Source organism: Episyrphus balteatus, chromosome 1 (genome assembly GCF_945859705.1).
Source record: "Episyrphus balteatus chromosome 1, idEpiBalt1.1, whole genome shotgun sequence".
NCBI lineage: Eukaryota > Metazoa > Arthropoda > Insecta > Diptera > Syrphidae > Episyrphus > Episyrphus balteatus.
In genome coordinates this window covers 165836151-165860052 of record NC_079134.1, presented here as the reverse complement: position 1 = coordinate 165860052, position 23902 = coordinate 165836151, and the positions used below count along the sequence as shown (strand labels likewise).

At 26.6% G+C, this 23902-nt stretch overlaps 5 protein-coding genes across 10 annotated transcripts in view; 4 read left to right on the top strand and 1 right to left on the bottom strand.

The window, feature by feature from the left end:
- The window catches only part of LOC129921111 (pre-mRNA splicing regulator USH1G), a 522815-nt gene that overhangs the window by 65589 nt on the left and 433324 nt on the right, over positions 1 to 23902 (bottom strand). The gene's annotated exons all lie outside the window — the stretch shown is intronic.
- On the top strand, positions 1578 to 5373 carry LOC129921129 (uncharacterized). The gene is made up of 4 exons (XM_056002817.1): positions 1578 to 1896; positions 1965 to 2050; positions 4944 to 5094; positions 5167 to 5373. The coding sequence occupies exons 1-4, from the start codon at positions 1725 to 1727 to the stop codon at positions 5307 to 5309; spliced, it is 552 nt and encodes a 183-aa protein (XP_055858792.1). The 5' UTR covers positions 1578 to 1724; the 3' UTR covers positions 5310 to 5373.
- LOC129921119 (uncharacterized) lies at positions 8370 to 13112 on the top strand. Of its 2 annotated transcripts, none has more exons than XM_056002806.1 (4): positions 8370 to 8482; positions 12143 to 12401; positions 12504 to 12669; positions 12736 to 13112. In XM_056002806.1, the coding sequence occupies exons 2-4, from the start codon at positions 12156 to 12158 to the stop codon at positions 12945 to 12947; spliced, it is 624 nt and encodes a 207-aa protein (XP_055858781.1). In that variant the 5' UTR covers positions 8370 to 8482; positions 12143 to 12155; the 3' UTR covers positions 12948 to 13112. The 2 variants fall into 2 exon arrangements, with proteins under 2 accessions (XP_055858781.1, XP_055858780.1); XM_056002805.1 differs by lacking the exon at positions 8370 to 8482 and adding an exon at positions 8549 to 8671.
- Positions 15924 to 18236, top strand: LOC129921121 (uncharacterized). 2 transcript variants are annotated; one of them, XM_056002808.1, is made up of 5 exons: positions 15924 to 16134; positions 17060 to 17247; positions 17314 to 17408; positions 17470 to 17632; positions 17699 to 18236. In XM_056002808.1, exons 2-5 carry the CDS (start codon positions 17088 to 17090, stop codon positions 17890 to 17892), a joined length of 612 nt encoding a protein of 203 aa, XP_055858783.1. In that variant the 5' UTR covers positions 15924 to 16134; positions 17060 to 17087; the 3' UTR covers positions 17893 to 18236. The 2 variants fall into 2 exon arrangements, with proteins under 2 accessions (XP_055858783.1, XP_055858784.1); XM_056002809.1 differs by lacking the exon at positions 15924 to 16134 and having other exon boundaries at positions 17029 to 17247.
- Positions 21823 to 22424, top strand: LOC129921138 (uncharacterized). The gene is made up of 3 exons (XM_056002827.1): positions 21823 to 21911; positions 21975 to 22143; positions 22217 to 22424. The coding sequence occupies exons 1-3, from the start codon at positions 21894 to 21896 to the stop codon at positions 22390 to 22392; spliced, it is 363 nt and encodes a 120-aa protein (XP_055858802.1). The 5' UTR covers positions 21823 to 21893; the 3' UTR covers positions 22393 to 22424.

Genomic DNA, 23902 nt, shown 5'->3' with positions numbered 1-23902 from the left:
GAAACACATGTGCCACCGAAGTCCTTAACCAATTTGAGCCAATTTTTTTTTCTGCTTAATATTTAGCTGACATGAAAGTTTTCTAAACCTATAATGTTCAAAAAATAATATGTTAGGGTGGTAATTTTTTTTTTGTAAAAATACCATTTTTTAAAAATTTTTTCATACTTCAGAGCCGATGCGCGACCGGAAGATATGAACTGATTTTGATTATTTTTTAAACCCTTATTAGTCATCACCATTCGCAACTTTTCCGCGCTATTGCGATTTGAAATTCGAAAAAAAGTGTTTTTCGGCCCACTCTAATGTACATAGCTAAAACAATAAAATTCAGTTGTCTCATTCTTTTTACACTTTAAATTTTTTTTTTCTTTTATATTTTTACTTAACTTAGTTCATGCAAAAGCAAGTATGTTCAACCCAGTTGAAAATCGTGAAAGTTGTTAATTTTACTTTTTGTATTATAAAATAAAAGCAATAGTAGGTATAACCTTATATGAACTTTAACCTTTTCCTTATTTTGGGAAACCCGAGATAAGCAAACACATAGAGAAAGTACTGCTGAAATCTCGTTTTTCATATCAGTTTGTACGTAAGTAACCTTTTTGTTTCAATGTTATTTCTTAAATGGTATTAAATTATTATATTGACGCAATGCGTCATACAAATTTAAAATGAATCTTATTTCTTATAAGAAACCCTTGAGTCATAAAACGTGTTTACTATCAATAACTTAAATAAGGGAATTCCGAAGAATTTGTTTCGTATTAATTTGAGAGGTCAAATACTGATAGAAGCTGTATTAAAAAAGTAGTATCTAGTAATGTTACTCGAAAAATCAACAAGAAAACACTACTTTTAAACAATTAAGTAATTCTCAAACGTAAATCATGGCAATACCCTTGAAAAAGAGATACATACACATAGCTTGAATAGATTGAGTTTCTGAATTTTCCGACAATTCATTAGGAGTCCAAAAATTTATTAGCAATATCGAAAAAAATATTTCTTTGTACTTTTATCGAAACTCTAATTCAACGGAGTCACTACTAAAGTAAAATAACTGACATCTCTGCTTAACATAACACAGTCACATTCAGAGATCACATTATCAGATCAGTGTTGCCGCTAGGAAACAAAAAAATTATATTTACATAAAAAAACATTAAAACTAATTTAAAAACATTAATAAATTGCAATAAAGTGATTTTTTATTCTTTAACGATAACAAACGAACAAATTGGAGAGAATCAGAGTAAACATTTTTTTTTCCATTTCAGAAGTTATCGAACTTCATTTTAGCTTTGTAAATAAATTAAAGTTAATAATTTAATTTTTGTGCAAAAAATTATTTATAGGTAAAGGAAACAAAACACCAAAACGCTATATAATTAAACTTTGCATGTCAGCAAGAAATTAAAATTAAAACAAAAAAAAAAAAAAAACAACAATTGAACCACTTTGGCAACGCGATATCAGATCGTTCAAGGTAATAATTATTTTGTAAACTTGTTTTTTCCGTCTTCCAAGTGTATTTCACATCCACATCTACAACTCTTGCATCCAAAGTACCAGTCCAGTTGAGATACATTAGTAGCTTGTGAACATCCGATCGAAGTGCAATCTTTTATCAATTTTGGTCTTTTTTTTGAAGGGAAAATAATAAAACAGTGCAATTTTATTGAATTTTTCTGGTGAAAAATCTTCTGAAATAATTAACCAAAATGGTTTTAAATGGATTATGTTGCATGAAACTCCGTACGGCGGGTTTAATTCTTGGTTGGTTGGGCTTGGCAATGTCAATTTTCACAATTAGTGGCACAATAAGTCGTCTTTTGAGATACGATCCAGATGCGGACTTATATGAGACACCATACGATCAATATCACAGGCATAGTAAGAAGACTTGAAATTACAAAAAAAGAAAGTTGACGAATGATTTTTTTTTTTTTGTACAAATTTAGGAACTCTACAGAGTGACGTCATTCTTTTGATACTTTCAATTGTCAATGTAATTGTTACGGGGATGCTTATAAATGGAATAACTGCGGTAAGTACAGAGTTATATGAAAATTGTGTGTTTTTTGTTGTTGTTGTATGAATCTTTGTTGTATACTTGTAATTTTTATAGGAGGTGGTTTAAATTGTGAAGTAAAGCTGAACGAGAGAAAGAGAGAGAGAGATCTTTCTCTCAATTTTATTATTTTTCTCTTTATTGTTTGTTTTGATTGTTTATTTTTTTGTATGGTTTTTTTTTGTAAAAAAAAACCTAACTTCATTTAAATCTACTTTATTATATGTGCATTATCAAGCGGTTTGTTTGTTTGTGTACATAACTACTGTGATTTCTGAAGCAGAAATATAATTTACAAAAAAAAAATAATAATAATTAGGAAAAATTGAGACTGTGAACGAATTTTATAATAACATTTGTTCAGCTTAAAACAATTCGTTATGAGAGTGAAATTAACGTAGGCCATACAATTTCTGCAGTAAACCAAAGATATGTTTCCTGAACATTTCATAATTCAACAAATGAATTTCAAGTGGCTTTAAAGCACATTTAAATCAATTATTTGTAAGGGTTTTTTTTTTCTTAATATACTTCTTATGTATACAATATATTTCGAGACATTTACATGTCTGACAAAAAAAAATGCAAGACTGTGTCGCACGTATTTATGTACTTGCTCTTACGTTAAGAGTCGCTTGTAATTACCGTGTTTTTGTGGTTACTCAGTACTTAGCTCAGTAAAATTTTGCACGGTAAACAATAAAAAATGATTGCTAAGGATAAATAAAAACACTCGTTTTTAGTGGTTTACGAAGAATTTTTTTTCTAAACTCATCAACATTTTTGACCCTCCAACAACAAAGGACTATAAGGATTATTAACCCTTTGTCGGCACACGGGTGCGAATTTGGCAGGACAAAAATAAAAAGTGGTCACAAAAAATTGTCTCTATAAGGGTGAAAATAATTTTTTTTTGGAATTTTGAATACAATATTCGAATTCCTCGGAAAATTCTACATCAATTTTATATGTGATTCTTTATAAAAAAGTGAGACCGAAAAAAGTTCTAGCGACATGAAAAAGTATAAACCAAATTCGCAAAAAATAGTTGTGCCTACAAAGGGTTAATAAAATAAACAAACGCAATCGTTTGTTCTTGTTTACAGTATTAAATGTTTACTCAGCTAAATACTGAATTACAAGAAAAGCACATCTAACATTCAAGCTCTTTAAAAAATTCATACAAGATATTTTTTTATTTAATTTTATAAAGAAATTAATAAAATCTCAAACAAAATTGTTTTATATTGTAAAAAAAAAGCATCTCTTTAAACAGTTTTTGACGTGCAATTAAAGTATTTATTTAATTTTTTGTTTAGAAAAAAAAAATTAATATTTTTAGGGTGGTTAAAAAAATAAAAAATATGATGTTAAAAGAAAATATTAATCGACAAAGTTTCAAAAAAAATCCACTTGTCCGTTTTCAAAAATTAATTTTTTGAATAATTCAAAACAAATTTTTTTTTAATTTTTCTCGAAAAAAAAAGATTTTTGAGAAATAATGCACCAAAAATCAGCATTAAAGATTTTTCAAATTGATTTTATGTTATTAGAAATATAATGAATATAAATATTAATATATATTCTGTATACTTGATTTTAAAATACTTTTCTCGGGGCCTATTATATTTTATAGGGCTAGTAGAGCATAGTAAAACTGAATACTTTGTTGTTTTTTTTCAATACCGCCCAAAATGTGGATTTACGGGCAAACACATTTTTTTGAACATCCCACATAGGAGTGATTGCAGTAAAAACCAGGTCAAAAGACGATTTTCTTAAAAATTAAGATAAAAAAGTTTGGCAAAACGGGTGCAAAATATACATGGCAAGAAAAATTTACCTTTGAGTTTTTGATGAAAAAATAACGAAAATTTGCTATATACATAAATGTATTGTATTTTGTTGTAGGAATATTCATTTAAATCGGAAATAATAACAAAAACCACGAAAAATTTATTTTGCCCAGATTTTTGAAAAAAATACTCCCCGTCCCTTACTTTGGCTCACACTTAGTGGCAGAATCAAAGAATTCTCAGTTATTGAAGCTAATTAAATGTTTTTTTGTTGATATAACCAAAAATTTGTAGGTCACAATTTTTTTGAGCTATTGATTTTTTTTTACTAAATAAGGCCTGAAGTTAGAGGACAAAATCTGAAATGATTAAAAACAAAAAGTTTGGCTGGCATCCAGATATTGTTTTTTATTTATTTATATATAATATTTTAGTTATGTTCGAAATTTTAGCTAGTTAAAAGCTAACTTGTTGCTCAAAAATCAATTTTGTATCAATCAATTTTATATTTCAATTTGTAGTTTAAAAATTGCACTACCGGTGCTTAGCCCAGTGACGAAATTTTGAAAAAAATAACTTTTTTACATTTTTTTTCAGTAATTTAAGAAACAAATTTCTACTCCAAATCCCAATTTTTGATCAAACACTTTTTAAAATATTCAAGGTTTTGTTTATAAAAGTGAGTCCAAAACAAAGCAAATTTTGAAGATAAGTTTTCTTATCAGGATTTCGCTAAAATTAGACAAAATCTCATTATATATAACGGTCAAAATTAACCCAAAAAAATGTTAAATTTTGAATTTATTTTATTTTCTAAAAACTGTATTTTTTCCAAACCAAATTTACTTATTTGTTTACCAATTACTGATATTCCATTTGACTTTTGACAAAAATTTTAGCCTCTCAGCAATGCCTAAGTTTGATCTTTGATTTTTGGTTTAACAAAATAGTTTTCAAAAATTTCTGTAATGATTTTAGGTAGTGACGATATAGTGTTTAAAAATAATATCAAACTCTTTACTTAACATTTTTGTGTAATGTATTTTTCTATTTTTCGTTGTTTCTACTTTCAGAACAAACATCGTTTTATCATGCCTTGGCTTATTGTTAAAGGATTAGGTCTAATACTTGTTATTCCAATTGGTTTTCTTGTTTTGGCTGCTGCATCAATGTCTGGTCAAACAGCCCATATTGTAGGCTCAATTGTTCTTTTATTAATTATTGGTAAGTTTTTTTTTAATAAAAATCCTATTTAAAAAAACTTTTATGATTTTTACATTTTATTATGTTTTATAGGTATATGTTGCTGGTTTTGGATGGCAATTTATTCACTTTACAAAGAAATTCAAGCTGCTACAGTTAAAAAACCATTGACATATTTTGAAAATGGCGCCAAAAATGGTGAAACCATTCCATATCAATTATTTGAAAAGTATTAAATATAAAAAATGTACTTCTGGATTCAACATCGAAGAATGCATTTATTAAATATTCGACAAGAAATTTTTATTTTTATATTTCAATTAAAATTAAAATAAAATATTATAATTATGAAAAAAGGCTCTATTTTTATGAGAGGGTAGAAATAATGATAATAAATGATCAACGAGAATGTCAGGAAGCAAATCGCATGGAAAATAGAACATTGCAGTAATTTTTTGTTTTTTTTTATGAAGCCGATTATACATAGATAATAAAATCACAAACAAAAAATAACCAATGTAAGAAAGGAGCCAAATTCTCCTATAATGAAAATATATTTAAAAAACGTACCTATTTCCAACAGCAGTTCCTTAAATTAAGTTTATAAGAAGGTGTAGTTATGGAGTAAAATGGATATGATACCTAATTCTTAAAAAAAATTATCTTCTTTCTGTAAATTTAAAAATGTACAATATGTACAAAAGTGAGCTCATTTTTACATTATCAAAACAATTTTTCAGCATTATAAATAACTGATTTTTTAAATAAAGATATGCAGTGTTTTGGTCATACAATATTTTGTACATATAAAGAAACTTGAAATAGATTATTGACTTACCTACTGTATTTTGAGTTACAGTATTTTAAATACAATTACTTATTTAAAACACCTTAGTGCCTAGGTAGTAAAAAATTACACTGAGCTAATATTTTCAAACGAAAAATCTCTTCTAACTGTATCGTGAAAAGACGTGAAAGGTTTTATCGAAAAATTTATTCATCACGCACCAACAAATTCTATAAATTCAGATACAAGGAAATTGTAAATGGAAATTTAAAACTTCGAAAGTCAGAATTAATTTCGAATTAAATTAATTTCACACTAATAGTCTTAAACTCCAAACCAGTGTTGCCACGACCGGCTATTTATAGCCAATCCGGCTCCTTCAAGTTTTCTCCGGCTCCTTCAAATTCTGATTTCCGATTTATCAAAATTTGGCTCCTTTTGGCTCCTTCAAAATTAAAAACTTTTATAATAAAAGAACTTGATTGTTATGATCACGCCTTAAAAGTCTTCGAAGTAGAACTAAACTTATGCGAAGTAGAATCTGACGTCTTGCTGAAAAGCGCAATTGTGAATGTACCTACTTCTATTTTCATTCATATTTTATGAGGCGTTCAGAATTATAATGGGTCAAGTGCACTTCTCTTTAGGTTGGATGTTTTAAGGTTTTAAAAATTAAGATTTTCATTTTATGTCAAATAAAATAAAAGAAATACATTTTGGAGCTATCGATCTGTGAAACATTTATTTCAAAAGTTCCTTTAGTTTCTGAGAAAAAGCTTCTCAAAGTTCAGAATAATGCACAATTTGAAATGGACTTGACCCATTATTAATCTGAACGCCTCATAAAATAAAAATTAAAGAATCGAACTTGACGTCTGATTAATTTAATACCGAGTATTATTTCTTTTTTATTTTTTGTTTATGTTATCATATGTATATCTAAGTTAATTTGAAGTTTGAAAAAAATTATGAGTTTTTATGAACAATTTTTGAAATTGGCGATTTTTGGCTACAAGACTTCTAAAATCGTCTCCTTGCCTCTAAAATACTCTGGCAACACTGCTCTAAGCTACAGTGTACATATTTGTTACATTACATAATTTCAACCATTTGCAAATCAAATTCACCCTATTCTTAGTCAGATTCTTAAACCTTAATTCTTAAAATTAAATTCTTGATCGATTAATTTATTTTAGTTCACATTTTCAATAAAAGAACTGATGCTCTGTCATTTCTCCTAAGCCTTAAAATCTCCAACTTACTTGTTTTTAATTATTACACTGCCCAACACACTAAATTTAGGGTGCTGATTCCGAAAACAACATTCGTTTTTTTCTAGCAGCTCTAGTTCTTAAATTACTCATACATGAAAAGGCATATTAAATTCATACAATTTTTTTTTTGTTAAATTTTTTTTATTTAAAAATTTTTTTTTTATATTTTTATTTTACTTACTGAACCGAAATACAATACATTCAAAATAAATTTTTGAGGCAAAACTTTAAAAACGCTAGTAATAATTAAATCTTAAAAAAAATAGTATGAAATCACCCCCAAAATGTGAAAAATGAAAATATCTAGAAAACTAGAGCTCTTAGAAAGCAACCAGTATGATTTTTAGGTTAAGTGAACCCAAATGCATTAGGTTCGACAAAAAATTTTCTGGAAAATGTTAACAAACAGTTAAAATAAGCATAACTTTAAAATTAGTACGAAATTACCCCAAAAATGTGGAAAACTTAAATATTTCAAAAAATAGAGCTGCTAGAAATAAATGAATGTGATTTTTAGGTTACCTGACCTTAAATACATTGAGTTAAATATAAATTTTTTCTGGAAAATTCTAATAAACGCTCAAAATAAGAAAAACTGAAAAATAAGAGTATGAATATTCCCAAAATATGAAAAATTAAATATTTCAAAAACTAGAGCTGCTAGAAAGAAAACAATATGATTTTTGAGCTTACTGAACCAAATCTATAAAATTAGATATAAATCTTTCTGGAAAATAAGTCGAAAATTGTTGGCCAGTGTTATTTTTTATTAAATTACAAAAGTGCACTGCCGACCTAATCTCCAGTAAATTTAACTTTGTTCAAAATTTACTTTCTTATTTTCAGTGAGTAGATATAGTGTGAATTTGGGACAACTTTTTGTTTTCAAAATGCTAAGGCATGGTTCTATTAAATATAAAATAAAAGAATTCGCCATCAGTTATCCACCTTCTTTTTCAATCAACTTTGTCACAAGGGTCAAATTGACCCAGAACGAATTTTTATCGTTCGCCATTTTGGTTCTTGATGGCCAATGGTCTTGAGAGAAATTACACTTGGTACTTTAAATGTTACCTAAAAGTTTGCCCCAGGAAAATTTTTTTTACAAAGTTAATATAATATAAAATCGAAATTTCAATAAAGAATTGAAATATGGGTTACAACGGAGGTTTAAAGCAATTATATATAAAAAAAAATAGCTTTTCTGCAACCAATACTGACCCTTTAATAAGAGTGTTCTGTCTACTTTTGCTCTTACATTTTCTCTCGATCTGCAAGTAAGCTCATGATCATTGAAAGTTTTGCTTTAGTTAAACCTGGATTGTAAGCAAGCAAAGGTTGTTGTAAGGTAGTATCGGTTTTCAAGTTTCTTGTTCTTGCAAGTTCAGGTTTATTTTGATTGCATTATAAATTGTACGGTTATTTAGAAATTTATTTTGTTTTCTCAGAAATAATTATATTTTAATTTATGTTTAAAATTGAAATCATAAAAATTTGATTTGATGATTCTGTGATTTTAATTAAGTGGAACGAAAAGGTCTATCAATATTCCTTACTATACATTTCTTGTTACATGCCGCGTCGGAGTTCTGAGAAAACCTTTGATAATAATTTCCCTCAATAATTATGCCGATTGTCAATTAATTAAATCGAAGTGCTACGTAGCGTTTTCGTTTGTAATGATAAATAATAACTTTTCTTCTCTCACTTATCAAGTAGTGTCGTCTCGTCAGCCTCAATTTTACATTTGAAACGATTGAAATTCCCCGATTTCTCGCTAACTCATCATCATAATCAAATAAATAATAAATGCTTTCTTGTTTTTTTAGTGATGTTTTGTTTTCATCGGAATGCAAATAAGTAGTCAGTAAAAAGCTAAATACCCATGGGCGGTCTGGTTTGGTTACGGTTCTGATTCACTCAGAATATTTTTGCTGAACAACTTGAACTATCTGCGATTTTAGAAGAGGATACATATATTTCCAAAAGTGAAAAGTGAAGTTTTTCTTTAGCTTTACCTACAGTGAAAAAAAAATGATGTTGACATTTAGTTTGTCATAATTCATTAATGTCAAATATGAAGAGAACTTATGTATGTAAAATACTTCAAACCAAACGAAAATTTAGATTCGGAACCTCGTAGGGCAGCGATTAAACTAGGATTTGTTTGACATTTTCCTTTTTCTAAGTGTTAAAAGACCATTTTGACAAAATTTATTCCTTAAACTGTTAAAAAAAGCTGAAAATGTGTGTATACATTAGGGTGGGTCAAAAAAAATCGAAATTTGTTTTTTCGATTTTGTATTCCGAAAAATCGATTGCTAGACACCTCTAGAATATACACACCAAATTATGAGCTCTTTATATTAATGGGAAGGTCCTCCGCTTCGTAATTTTCCATTTTTACATTAAGCTTCTACGAAAAAAAAAATCATTTTTTTATTAATTGACTTTTTAGCAAATTTTTTTACATATTCTTGTAGTAAATTGAACGCTCGCTTATAAAAACAATTTTTACTTTTAAAAATTTTCCAATTCACTGAAACTTCATTATTTTCAAATTAACAAGATGTATTCTTGTAAGGGCTTAAACGTTCTACAAAAAATCAAATTGATTGCTTTAACCGTTTAGAAGATATTCGTATCCAAACCAATACCCACTGATTGCAATAGTTTTCTTATGACCCGTATGCATTGCGATTTGGATACGAATATCTTCTAAACGGTTAAAGCAATCAATTTGATTTTTTGTAGAACGTTTAAGCCCTTACAAGAATACATCTTGTTAATTTGAAAATAATGAAGTTTCAGTGAATTGGAAAATTTTTAAAAGTAAAAATTGTTTTTATAAGCGAGCGTTCAATTTACTACAAGAATATGTAAAAAAATTTGCTAAAAAGTCAATTAATAAAAAAATGATTTTTTTTTTCGTAGAAGCTTAATGTAAAAATGGAAAATTACGAAGCGGAGGACCTTCCCATTAATATAAAGAGCTCATAATTTGGTGTGTATATTCTAGAGGTGTCTAGCAATCGATTTTTCGGAATACAAAATCGAAAAAACAAATTTCGATTTTTTTTGACCCACCCTAGTATACATAGTAGATTAGTATAAATAGCTGAACTTTCTGATCCAATTAAGGAGTCCAAATCCTTAGAGAAAAAAAATCTTTTAAGGTCAATTTTCCAAGATAAGGGCAAAGATAAAAATCGATAGCATATAGCAAGTATAAAATCAACAAGGTATTTTTAATTTAAAAGAAGAAAAAATGAAATAGATATGAGTGTAAAAAAAAACGGTAAAAACAGTTTTTGGGTTGTCAAGCCTTTTAAAGTCTTTTTCTTGCGGTTATAAGTTATTTTATATTAGCCTGGACAAACTTGAAAATGAAAAGTTAAAATTGTATTTGTTTAATTTTAATTTTGGGGTTTATATTCACCGATTTGCAGAGCCACTGAATATTTTTAATAAAAATAAAATTTTTTTTGTCACATTATGATAAGTTGTTTTGAATTTGTTATGGCATAGATAATGTTTTTTTTTTTTTTTAGTTAAGATCACCTAACAAATCTTAAAGAACTTGATACTTTGTTGTCATTTACCGATAATTACGAAAACCATGAGGTTGAAAAACTTCAAAAACGTAGAAAAACTATAAGTTAAAAAAATTGTCGCTTCATTCTCGAGTTAATATCAATTTTTATAATTTTCTCTGATAGACCTATTTAAGCTTAATGCTTGGCAAAATTTATCGGATTTTAAAAATTTAAGTAGTTTTCCAATAAAAATTAATAAAAATGTTTTTTTTTTATTACAATACATTATTGAGTAGCATTTTTTCTTCAAAGTACTTTTATTTCAATTTTTAAACAAAAAACAACAAATAAAGTAAAATTTTAAAAAAGTTAAATTTTGTCAATAATTTAATATCACTGGTCAACAAGGTTTTTGTTACAGACACCATGATATCATTTTCTATAGGTTTTTCGGGTGCTGAGCTTGAATATGAAGTCAGAATAATTCTATCACATCTCGTTTTTAAGATAATCCCGTTAGAAAATCGAAAATGCCGCTTTTTACCAGTTTTCGAGACTATTTCTTAGCGTTTGGTTATTTGTTTTAAATAAATTTGTAACGGTTTCTAAAATAATTTAATTTTGTCAAAAGACCTAAAACCTATAAAAAAGTATACCTTGGTTTTTGTAACAAAAAAAAAAGTTTAATTTTGTTGACCAGTGTATTTAAAAGATGTAAATGATTCAAAACATTTTATAACATTTTTGAGATTTCCAAAAATATAACAATAATAACAAGAACTTCTTTTTAATGCCTTACGTATTATGTTATTTTTGTTAAAAAATTGAAAATTTCTATTTCGGTTAAAAAAAAAATGCTAATTAATTTTTTGAGACTAAATTATTCTTTCAGAATTATAAGAAAAAATTCTATTCAGTAAAAATTAGAAAATTTTGCCATTTAATTTTTTTTGTTTTTTTTTCAAAAACGGCTGTTTTTTTTAGAAACGACTGTTTTTTAGATCCCAAATTTATTAAAGATGTTGTTTTTGTCCTTTAAAGAACGGACATTATGGTTTTTTTTTATTTTTTTGTATTCTTACAGCAAGTTTGTGCGACCCAGTTATGCATTATATTTTGTATTACTTTGTGCTTGCACAAACCATCTCTCTTCAAACTAAACAATTAACTTTTACGCGGAAACCATACCTAAGTTAGATATTTAATTGAAAGCTGTTTTTTCTTATAAGTGAATGGGTTTATTTATTTTTTTAACTACATACATATTTGCATTACATACTATTAAAATAAGTTTCAGGAGAAAACAGTTGTTTTTCAATGTGGTATTAACGAACCAAAGTTGATAAGTTAATTCTATCTAGTGAACAGACTTATTTTATTATTAAGACATGTGGATTCAAATTGATTTGGTTATTTCATCACTGAAATTCTGGATAAATGTTAATAATTTTGTACTTCCATTTTTCTTGCAGAATAATTCAAACCATGGCCATCATACCGACTATTAAACGCTTTAGCCCCTCAGGTTTACCACGTGTAACTATTTTTGTAGGATGTTTACTTCTTCTTCATGGTGTGTTTCGAATTCTATTTTCGGTATACGAGATGAAAACTCGCGATCAAGAGGATCCTGTTTTTGTTGATGCTCATTTTGTTGATGCCATGATATCAATTTCCATTTCAATAATTTTTGGATTTGTGGGTTTACTTTTAATAATTGGAACATATAAGGTTTGTATTCAAAATTTTATTTATTTATTAGAAATTTTTTAAAATTTTATATTTAGAAATTTTTAATGATAAAAATTTTGAATATCTATTTATTTTTTTAAGAAATCTCATTTGATGTTATTGCCATGGTTGATCTTAGAAGGACTTGGCTTAGTAATTTATTTTCTACAAACATCAATGAATATAATTTCTCTAATTGTTTCTGAAGATAATTATAATAATAAATTGCAAGAGTTTGCTATATCGATGGTATATTTGTCAATAATGGGTAAGATTTATGAGTTTATTTTTTTTTTTTAGTTATAAATTTAATATATACCCACTTTTTTTCAAGGTCTTTGTGTTTATATATGGTTGGCAGTTCTTCAATTCTATCAAATGCTTCGAGATGAAAAACAAAAACCAATTAAAGATGACGAAGAAAAATTAGTTTCAAAAATTATTATTAAAAATCCAGTTCGTCGAGATAAACCATATCTTCCTGCTTATGTTATTCCAATTTCTTACTCGAAACCACAACAACCTCCTTCTCAAATAAAATACTAATTGTGCTATCATCTAACATTATGTACATTATGTAGTTGTGTATTAGTACTTACGAAAAATACATGTCAAAAAATGTATATTATATTTATCTACATTAAATAAAAAAAACATTATTTTCACTTTTTTGTGGGTTCTTACATCGAAAAAAATAAAACATTGTTAAAATTGAGTTTTTCGTTTTTCGAAGATTTTCAATGGAATTTAAAAAAAATCCCAATTTGTTGTACTACCCATACTAAAGTCATGGATAGTACGAGTACCTATTACGATTTCTTTAAGAAAGAAAAATTACACACACATTTTATCAGAAATGGCTTAAATTTGAAAAATATCTTTTTTCGTGGCTAGTTTAAGTTGATTAATTTTAAAAAAAGTAAATTGGTACAGTAATTTTCTTTTGAAATAATATAATTTTTGAACAAAAAATTGGATTTCATGTTATAAAAAAAGTTAATTCGAACTTGGAAGAATGGAATTTCAACCTGAATGAAAAAATTTGTATTTGCCGAAAAATTAAAGGAAATGCATTAAAATAAATTTATTTGTAATCAGCCGTTTAACGAATTCTATTCGTAACAAAAATTTGCTACAAATTCCCCCCAAAAAAAAAGAGGTTGTCTGTAAAGCCGGTTTACGGACGATGATTTTACGTGATAACGTCGTACGAAAACAGGTTGTGTGCTTTTAAAATGAGTCAATTGAAGCGTTCATTTATTTCAAACAATCATAATTTACAAGAAAAAGCTAAACAGAATTACCTTTTTTTCTTTTCTCATTATATTAATTTTTTTTATTTGAAAAGCTTACAAAAAAAAATTATACCATTAAAAAGCTTAATATTTTTTTTAAAGAATAAAACAATTTTGAAATTTTTACAATGTTCGAAAAGTATTAAAATAATTTATTAAAAACAATCATTTCTTATGAAAAAAGTGAAAAAATCATTTCCATCAACCAAAAATTCATTTTTTTTGATAAAACAACCTATAACAAATTTTACACCACCTGAAAGCTTATTGCTTCAGCTCAAATAATATATATAGATCATGACTATTAGACATCTACAAAAAGAGCTAGAATTTTTTGAACTCGATCAATTTGCATCAAAAAAGGCAAAAAAACATATAATTTTATCTTCTCACGCTATTGAATCAATTTTTTTCAATGACAACCTATACAAAATTTTATATCATGTGATATATTGCATTTCATAAAGCCATACTTAAATTTTTATAATGCGCAAAAAGTATAAAAATAATTTATTTAAAACAATCATTTTCATCAAAAAAAAAGCAAAAAAACATGAATTTTTATCTTCTCAAGTCATTAATTCCATTTTTGTCCCTAACAACCTGTACAAAATTGTATACCATCTGAAAGCTAATTGTCTTACCTCAAAATATATATATCGATCAGGTCTATGAGACATCTACAAAAAGAGCTAGAATTTTTTGAACTCGATCAAATTTCATTAAAAAAAGCAAAAAAAACATTTATTTTTATGTTCTCACGCTATGGATCAATTTTTTGTTTGACAATCTATAAAAAATTTTATACCATATGAAAGCTTATTATTTCAACTTTCATATGACGTATCAATCTCATTTCAAAGATGCCTAAAAGAGAAGTTAGAATTTTTTAAAGTCAACCATGTCGAATTTCCAGACTGAGATTACGATACTTCCCACACTGGTGGCTGTTCGGGGGGCAACAGATCTCCACTGGTGTTTGAAGGTTTTTCGCAAGTTTCTTGATTTAACATTGTGTAGCTTGTAGTTAGTCTACTGTTATGTGTGATATACCAAATGAAAGGTAATTGTATCAGGATGCTAATAAAAGCTTAATAAAATTTCTATCTGCTCTTCGTCAAAAGTTATAACCTGTTGAATTTTAAAATTTTATTTTACCGTTATCTCAAAATTGTGTTTACGAAAATGATTGAAACTTCGCACATTCCATATACTTTATTCCTGTATCTATTAAAGAAAAAAAGATAAAAATAAAAAACGGTGTAAATCGCTTAAAAACGGTCAAAAAACGAGTTTTTTTAAAACTTGTTTCTTCCGTTATTCAGTCAAAACTCACTAAACAATTCCAATTTTTACATGTCCTATAAGTTTGAGATTTTGTGACCGCTCAAAAAAAAGCTAAAAATCAACAACTATCGAAAAATACCCCTAAAAAACAAGGTGTTTTTCAAAAATTCATATTTCGAAACGCAGAGTGTTGGAAAAAAACGCCTGATTTTTTTCCCTCATCTTTCACCTGGCACCTTTAGAATTGTCAAAAAAAATTTCCCCTACCCAAAATCATCATTTTGTCATAGCCCCAACACGTGTACAACGTTCAAACAAAACGTTATAGCTTAGTTTCAAAATTTTTTAGAATTTTTTCTTAAATGCAGTTATTATTAAATTAGTCTCATCTATCTATAGCAAAAAAATCAACTCTCTGCGACTTCGCGTTTAGATTTTAGCCTTAACATTCATCTTTCCGTTTTACCCCTGTTTACCCTATTAAATTACGGAATTTTTAAAAATCCTTCATATGGATTAAGCTTTAAGTTATTATCTTTCAAATAAGCTATAGAAGATTTTTGTATCTCTAATAGTTTTTTTTTTTTTAATTTTGAATTTAAATTTTTGCCGCACTGCAAAAGTGCGAGAGTGGAACGGGAGAAAATGGCGTCACTTACTCTATACACTCTATACAAAAAACTCTTGTTTAAGTATTAAATGTCACACGCATAATTTTTCCTGTCACACACGAAACATTGAAAATTAAATATCTTGTTAGTTAAATCTATGTTTCACATCTAAATTGGATAGTTAAAATAAATCAAGTATATTTTAAATTAATTTATACAAAAATAAAGAAAAAAATTTTTTGAAATGGAATATTTATTTTTGCATTTAAAGCAAAAAAACCAATACATGACCCTTACTTGATAAGAAACACTGCAATCAGGTTTTTTTAGAACACTCTGTTTTGTGTTCTTGTTCGAATAAAAATAATCATAATTCGGGAGTTGATTTCTTTTCGCAAGATTTGTCTCATCAGTTTAATTTTACTGCGTTTGTGGATACAAGTTCTGCAAGTTTGTTTTTGGTTCCAAATTGAAACTCAATTAATTTTTATCAATTTGATTGGTTTTATTATTACAAAAGATACATTCAACATTTAAAAGGTTTTTTTTTGAAATTTTGTGCATATTTTTTTTAACATTAATTTTTTTGTTAATTTAAATATATATATATTTTTTTTTCAAACAATCTGTTGACCTTTTGAAATAATTTATATGCGATGCATTAATAATTACATCTAAATTTGGTTTGTCGATTTTACCGGCCGGTTGCACATATAAACAAAAATATTTGAATCACAAAAAAAAAAAATATTTTTTTTAATATTCCTCTATTCATTTAAAAAAAAATTAAGTATAAGTACATTTTTGGATACAATACTTATTATCTCTTAACATTGATTTGATCAAAATAAATCCAAAACAAGAAATTTTAGTCACGAGATTAACTCTCTGTTTTGTTTATTGCATTCTATTTTAAATAAATATAATTAATTCATTCAAGAACTGCCGCGTTTTTGCAATAAAATAAAATTATTTATACATAAATTTTCGTCCAAATAGAAGACAACAAAAAAATATTAGATATTTCATAACATACAAAATAGAATCGATAACAAAAAAAAGAAGTAAAAGAAGAATCAGACAAACAGCTGATTTGTCAAAACACTAAAGAATTTGAATAATTTTTTTTTTTTTTTCAAAAATTAGAAAGGCAAACAAAAATTTAAAAAGAAAGATTAAACATTTGTTTTTTTTTTTTTTTTTGTTGGAAACAATGATTGTTCGATAGTTGAATCGTTTAAGAATTTCAGGATTTTGGTGCAGGGATTTAAGAAACTCTATAAACTTTATCTCATAAAAAGAAAATATCAACAACTTTTTCCGGAAATGGTTCCAATTAATAAATACGATATTGCCCATGATCAGATTTTTTTGTTTTTGAAAGTACCTAACAATATTATTTTTTGACGAAATATTGGCGATATAATATTTTCGAAAATTGTTTTAATGTAATTTGTATTTTCAGTGCTAGTATCCTGAAACTCTTCAGAATAATGCTTTTGAAAGTTAAGAATTTGTTTTGGATAAGCCTACCAACTTCTGGTATAGCTGTCGGTTTCATAACTTCTATCGCATGCTTCTTAAATATTGTGGATCTTATCGATTTTTGGATTAACTTTGATGAACGGAAACCTAGCTATCATATATTTGCATGTTAGTATAAATAAAATTAAATACAAAATAAAATAAAAAATTTAACTCATTTCATATATTTTTTAGTATCTGATGCTAGTGTTCAAGTAATAAAATGGGAGATTTTAGGTTATAGTCTGTTTTTAATTTCGGGACTTTTGCTTATAATTGGAACAATCAAGGTTTGTAATTAAATACCAGCAAATTAATATATTCTTATTTTAATTTATTTTTATTTTCCAGAAATCACATCGTCTTCTTTTGCCATGGCTAATACTGTCAGTCTATGTTATTCTATTTGGTATTGGTAGCATTGTAGCCTTTTCAGTATTAAGCTTTGGTAATATGGATAATCGATTTGGATATATCTTATTGTTTGTTGGTTTGGGTTTAATCTTTGTAACTGGTAAGATTTTGAAAAAAAAAACGTTTAGTTTAAAATTGATATAATTTCTTTTATTTTAAATTTAAGGCCTTTGTGTTTATATATGGATTGGAATTTTATCATTATATCGAAAAATTCGAGAAAAAAATCGAATACATGAAGAACTTGAAGCAGAAAAACTTGAAGCTGAAAAACTCTATCAGCATCCACAAGTTGCTAATATTGTAAAATCTACTTATCACTGTGAATGTCCTCCTGAACAGATTCCCATACAAATTTGAAAAAAAAAAAAAACAAAATTAATAAATTAATAATTTTAATTTCATAAAACAAATTAAAAAATGAAATTTTTTGTTTTGAGAATAAAAATTTACATGCAATAGCTAAGGAAACCCCAATGATGCAGTTCGTTTCAATGACGTGAAGAATACAGTCACTAAAACAGGAAAGAACTTCGATGTCGCAAATGTTCGCCAATTTTTTTTTCCACAAAAAAAAAAAAACAAATAATTCTCTGAAATTTCATGTTTGTAGTTTGTATGCAACTGGTAGGCGCCGGAAATGTGTAAAGAAATGTCTGGATGTGGATCATGTATCAGAGCGCATGAGTCAGATGATGCACATTAAACCAAATAAATTAAAGTGTCAACTAAGGGTCTACAAAATGGTTTTTTAAAATCTTAGTAAACCAATTTGCAGTTATTAAGGTAGAGTGTGTGTTCTTATTTAAAATTTCATTGAAAATGATTTATTCGTTAACGAAAAATTGAAAAAAAAACGGTTCTATGGAGGATGTTGTTTAAAGGGCTTTTGAAAAAGTCGTTTTGATAAAAATAAAAAACAGTTTTTTTAAATAATAGCATTCGTATGATCCGTTTTTGAGAAAAATAATTTCTTTCCAGTCAAAATTGTAAGAAATTCAACGAATACTAAAAAAAAATATTTAATGTACACATTTTGCATTGAATTTTTTTTTTTTATGCAGAAAATTTTTTATTTGTAATAAATTTTCATTTTTAATGCAAAATATTTTTATTTGCAATAAATATTTATTTAAAATTTTTTTACTGCATTTGTTTTCCAACAAAAAAAAAATGATTTTTTACAACCCTGATACAATAGTTTTACTGATCTTAAATGAAGTAACAGAGAATTTTACAAACTTTCTTTGCAGAAACTTTTGTTTTTGTATGAAATTTAAGTATATTTTTTTTTAAACCAATACAAGATCCTAATCTTAAAAGCGAGTTGGGTTCGATATCCCGCTTTTTATATTACCGTTTTTTTAAATCCCGCTTTTAAAATCCCGTTTTTCATTATCCCGCTTTTTATAATCCCGCTTTATAAAATCCCGATTTTTATAATCCCGTTTTTTATTATCCCGATTTTGCAAGCAAAACTAGTTGTTTTATTTTAAAAAATCGCGCGATTTTTTAAAATAAAACAACTAGTTTTGCTTGCAAAATCGGGATACTAAAACAAATTAAAAAATGAGAGATTGTTCTAAACGAATTTAATTAAAACCTTTAACAAAAACTATCATATATAAAAAAAAATAAGAAAAAGTAAGGAATGTGATACTAAAAAGAAATCAATTAACAAACTAATATTTACTTTAAAGTTTCAGAAGCACAATCAAATCGTGATAATCCCATAGATTGATAATAACATAAAATGATCACAACACCTTAAATTAAGTACACACTACATAATCAAAAGAAATTTCATTTAAATATATTTCAACTTATATTTGGATGCATTTCAACAATTTTGATATTTAATTAAATGAAATTTCTTTTACTTGTGAACTTAATTTAAGGTTTTAATTATTTTATGTTTTTATAAAAGAAATACCGTTTTCATAATATTCTGTGGGCTTTACAACGCAAAAAATCAGTTTTACTAATTTTTTGTCTATTTCTCATGATTTTTTTATTTGTGAATTAAGCATGTATTTTGTAAAAAAAATCGGGATTTTCGGGATTTGACGGGATTTTAAAATGCGGGATTTCAGAAAACGGGATTTAAAAAAGCGGTATTTTAGTAAACGGGATTTTGAAACTTTTTTTTCGGGATTTTCGAAAAACGGGATTTTAAAAAGCGGGATTCCGATACACTCCCCTTAAAAGCTTAGTTATTAAAAAAAACTCACTGTAGTTTTTGGTTGCACAAATATCTATTATTTTAAGAGATTAATTCTTTTGCTAAAAAAAAAAAAACATTCTAAACAGTTTAACAGCGCGTTTGTGAATACAAAGGTTGCACGTTTGGCTTTTGGTACCAATTTGTAGTTCAATAATAATTTTTTGTTTTTATTATTTTTGATTTTTTTGTTTCACCAAAAATACAATTAAAATAATATTTCTAAAAAAAATGTATTTGCGGCAAAAAATTTATTCTTATCCCCAGTCACTATTCTTATCCCAAATTACTAGTGAAAAGAGTTTTCGTTTGGAAAAAGAACTTGTAAACATTTATTACGTACTTTAGTCGATATATGATGGTATTTTTTACGTGTAATCTTCTCCGGGTTTTTTTGCTTTTTAAACCCGACTATGGTAATTTCAAAAAAGGGATTATATTTGTGTTCATATGCTCCCAAATCACTAATCCTAATTTGAAAAATTAGATATTGTTGGAAATGTCTCTTCCATCCACTAGTTTTAAATTAAAAAAGGCCGAATCTAGAATTAAATGAACACCACAAAAAAAATCAGATGAAAATATTTTCTTGATTTATTATTTTTATATCTTGATTTGGCTTTTAAGAACTTAATATTTCGTGATAACGATCTTGTGATGAATTGAGTTGGAATAGATTACATTATTCAATTGGACCTCATATAGCCCAAAACTAGTGAACAAGCATGACCTTTCCAAAAACACATCATTTGTAAAATTTTGATTAGTGGTTTTGGAGCTGTGGTGGAATATATGAACATTCATATCTGCCAAACACGTTACCCCTCTTAGTTATATTCAAGAAAATCCGAGGAAGCTTACACCCAAAAAATACCATCTTGAAAAAATTCAGTACGACCGACTATGCTGATACCTACTGTCATCTACCAAGAAGATGATCTGAGAATGAATAGAGCTTCGAAAAGCTTTCACCAAATCTCATGTGGATGGAATGGTGAATTCCATCTAAACACCTTACATCTGAACAAAGTTAAAATCTGACAAACAAATCATTCGAAGGAAATGTCTTTCTTTTTACTTGAGGCGCCAAATAGTCTGGAACTGAAAATTGCACTGATAACTAGTTAATTCTAAACTCAAATTGTTCATATACAGAATTTGAATTGTTTGTCATTTAATAAACTTTGAGTGCTTTAATTAAATGCGTATTTTTTAATTTTTTAATGTTGTACGTATTCCAGTAAATTTATTTAAAATATACTTATTGATTTTTTCACGGGCAAATATCTCTAAAAAGGCTTTCTAAATTATATCCCTCTTGTCTTGTCGATTCTGTAGAGGAAGGTATAGTTTTGATTTTCTGCTTAGTGGCTTAAAGTTATGAGCCATTGCACATCCTTATTTTCGGTTCTTGTTAAAAATGGAAAAAAAAAAAAAAAAATGTGTCCAACTTTTTCAGTCTTCGTTTTATTATTTTTTTATTTTATTAATTTTATTAAATATTAATAAGTCTTTTAAATTGTAATTAATTGAAGCCTAAAATCATTTCTATGTACCAATTTTTCAAATATTGTCAATTTTTTCGAAATTTAATAATATTTCAACTTTTTAACATATTGTTTGCAAAAATACAAGTTTTCAAAATCGAGGAAAAATTCCATTCATCATTTTGAATTCATCAAATAACTCAGTACGAGAACAAAAAAAAATTTAACAAGGATTTTGACTCTCAAGACCAAAAATTAGAAATACAAGGATTTGAAAGAGCCATCAAAGTTGCTGTGTTTATTGAAATGATTTTTATTTTCAGATCTACATACCTACTCTCCCAGAGTCTCCATATCAACATGGAAAAAGTGTTTTGGATAATAAAGCTACAAACTGCAGGTGTGGTTGTCGGTTTTCTAACTTTAATTGCAAGTCTTTTAAACATCGTGCATCTAATCGATCTTATGAAAAACATAGATCATCGTGGATCTGAATATCATTGGTTTGTACGTAAGTATGAAAGATTTTAATTTTAAATAATTAATTAATAATAATGAATATATTATTTTTCTCAGTTTCCAATGCAAATGTTGAAATAATAAAGTGGGAAATTTTTGGGTATACTTTGGTTTTATTTTCGGGTCTTTTGCTTATGATTGGAACCATAACGGTTTGCATACAAATATTTTTATTAATCTGTAAAATACATTATATTTTTTTTTTTTAATTATAGAAATATCGTCGATTGATCTTACCATGGTTGATTATAACAGTTTATGGAATTCTATTTTTAGCTGGTTACAGTATTTACATTATAATAGCTTGTTTTCATGAAATACGATTTGATAGCATATTTGGCAATTTTGTTTATTTCATTGGGATGGGTATTCTCTTTATAACTGGTATGAATTTTTGAAAAAGTCAATTTTGAATTAAAAAATTGAAACCATACATTTTTCTTTTAATTTAATTTAGGACTTTGTACTTACACATGGATTGGAATTCTGTCATTATATTTGAACTATCAAAAAGAAAATCAAACACCTGAAACTGAAGTTGAGGCTGTTACAGAAACACTTCATCTGCACCAGCAAACTAATACAGTTGATAAATCTTTGTATCAACAAAAATCTCCTGAAAGTTACTTGTGAAAAAAATAATGAGATAAAATAATGAATATATTTTTTCTAAATAAATTTTACTCTCATAAAATAAGCATTAAATAAAAAAAATGTTAAATTGTTAAAACTTTGGAAAAACTTGACAATAATATAAAAGTCCATAAAAATATCAGTGGTAGAAAGTTTTTTCTATTTTTGAGCGAGAAGTGGAAGGTTATTATATAAAAATGAACATAACAAAGTAATAACATCTGACATTAATTTTGTCTATACTTTGTCAAACTCAGCAATAAAGTGTTTTTAAGTTTGTGAAAGAGTCCATAAAATGATGATTTCAAAGCAAATTAAAAAAAACCTTGCATTAAAAAAATGTTATTCCAACTGAAAAATATTAGCATTGAAAATAAAAATTTTATTACAATAAAAAATATATTGCATTAAAAAAATTTTATTGCAAATCAAAAATTTTCTATATTCAAAAAAAAAAAAATCAACGCAAAATGTGTGCATTAAATTTTTTTTAACATTCGTCGAATTTCTTACAATTTTGACTATTTGGCCTTACATTGGGTTCAATGTTATAGTTGAAATAGCGAATGCATTATCAAACAGCCAAAATTGTTAGAAATTCGACGAATATAATAAAAAGTATTAAATGCCAAAATTTTGCATTCAATTGTTTTTCAATGCAGAAAGTTTTTCATTTGCAAAAAAATTTTTTTTTTCATGCAAAATATTTTTATTTGTACCTAATAAAAATTTTATTTTCAGTGCAAATATTTTTCAGTTGCAATAACATTTTTTTAATGCATTTTTTTTGCAATAAATATTTTCTTATACACAAATATTTTTCAGTTCCAATCAAATTTTTTTTTTAATGCAAATTTTTTTTCAGTAGCAACAAAAATTTTTTTTTAATGCAAAAATTTTAAAATCATTTTTTACAACACTGCAGTGTATCGTAAGTGATTTTAACTCAACTGCGTTTTTAATTTTTCTCTTAAAATTTAGATAGTGGAAACATGGGCCTTTTTTTGTCAAAATTTACTTTATTTTTGGTTTATCGCTTATACATAATGTATGTCCTTTATAGCAGAACTAATTTTATTCAAAGTCTACACATAGATAGTCAACAAAAAGGAATGAACCATCGATTGCGTCGCAGATAAAAAGTTTTTTTTTTTTTGTAAGAAATATATAATATCCCGCTTCGTCAGAAATTTTTTTTTCTAACTCAAATGGAACTAAATACATAGTTACCACGCGTAAATTTGTGAAATAGAGTAAATGCATATTGTATATAACATATGTTCATTGTTGGAAGTGCATATAAATAATGTCTGGATGCGGTTCATGTTTCAAAGCATGATTAAAAAGATGCGCGTTACAAACACAAAAATTATTAATGTGTCAAGTAGGTCCTATAAAATGGTTGCCTAAATTCCATAGATCATTGTTTCTATTCTCAATCCTTCACTAAAAAAATGTAATATAAATTAAAGACTTATAAGACAGAATCTTACAGCTTTAATGGAATTTT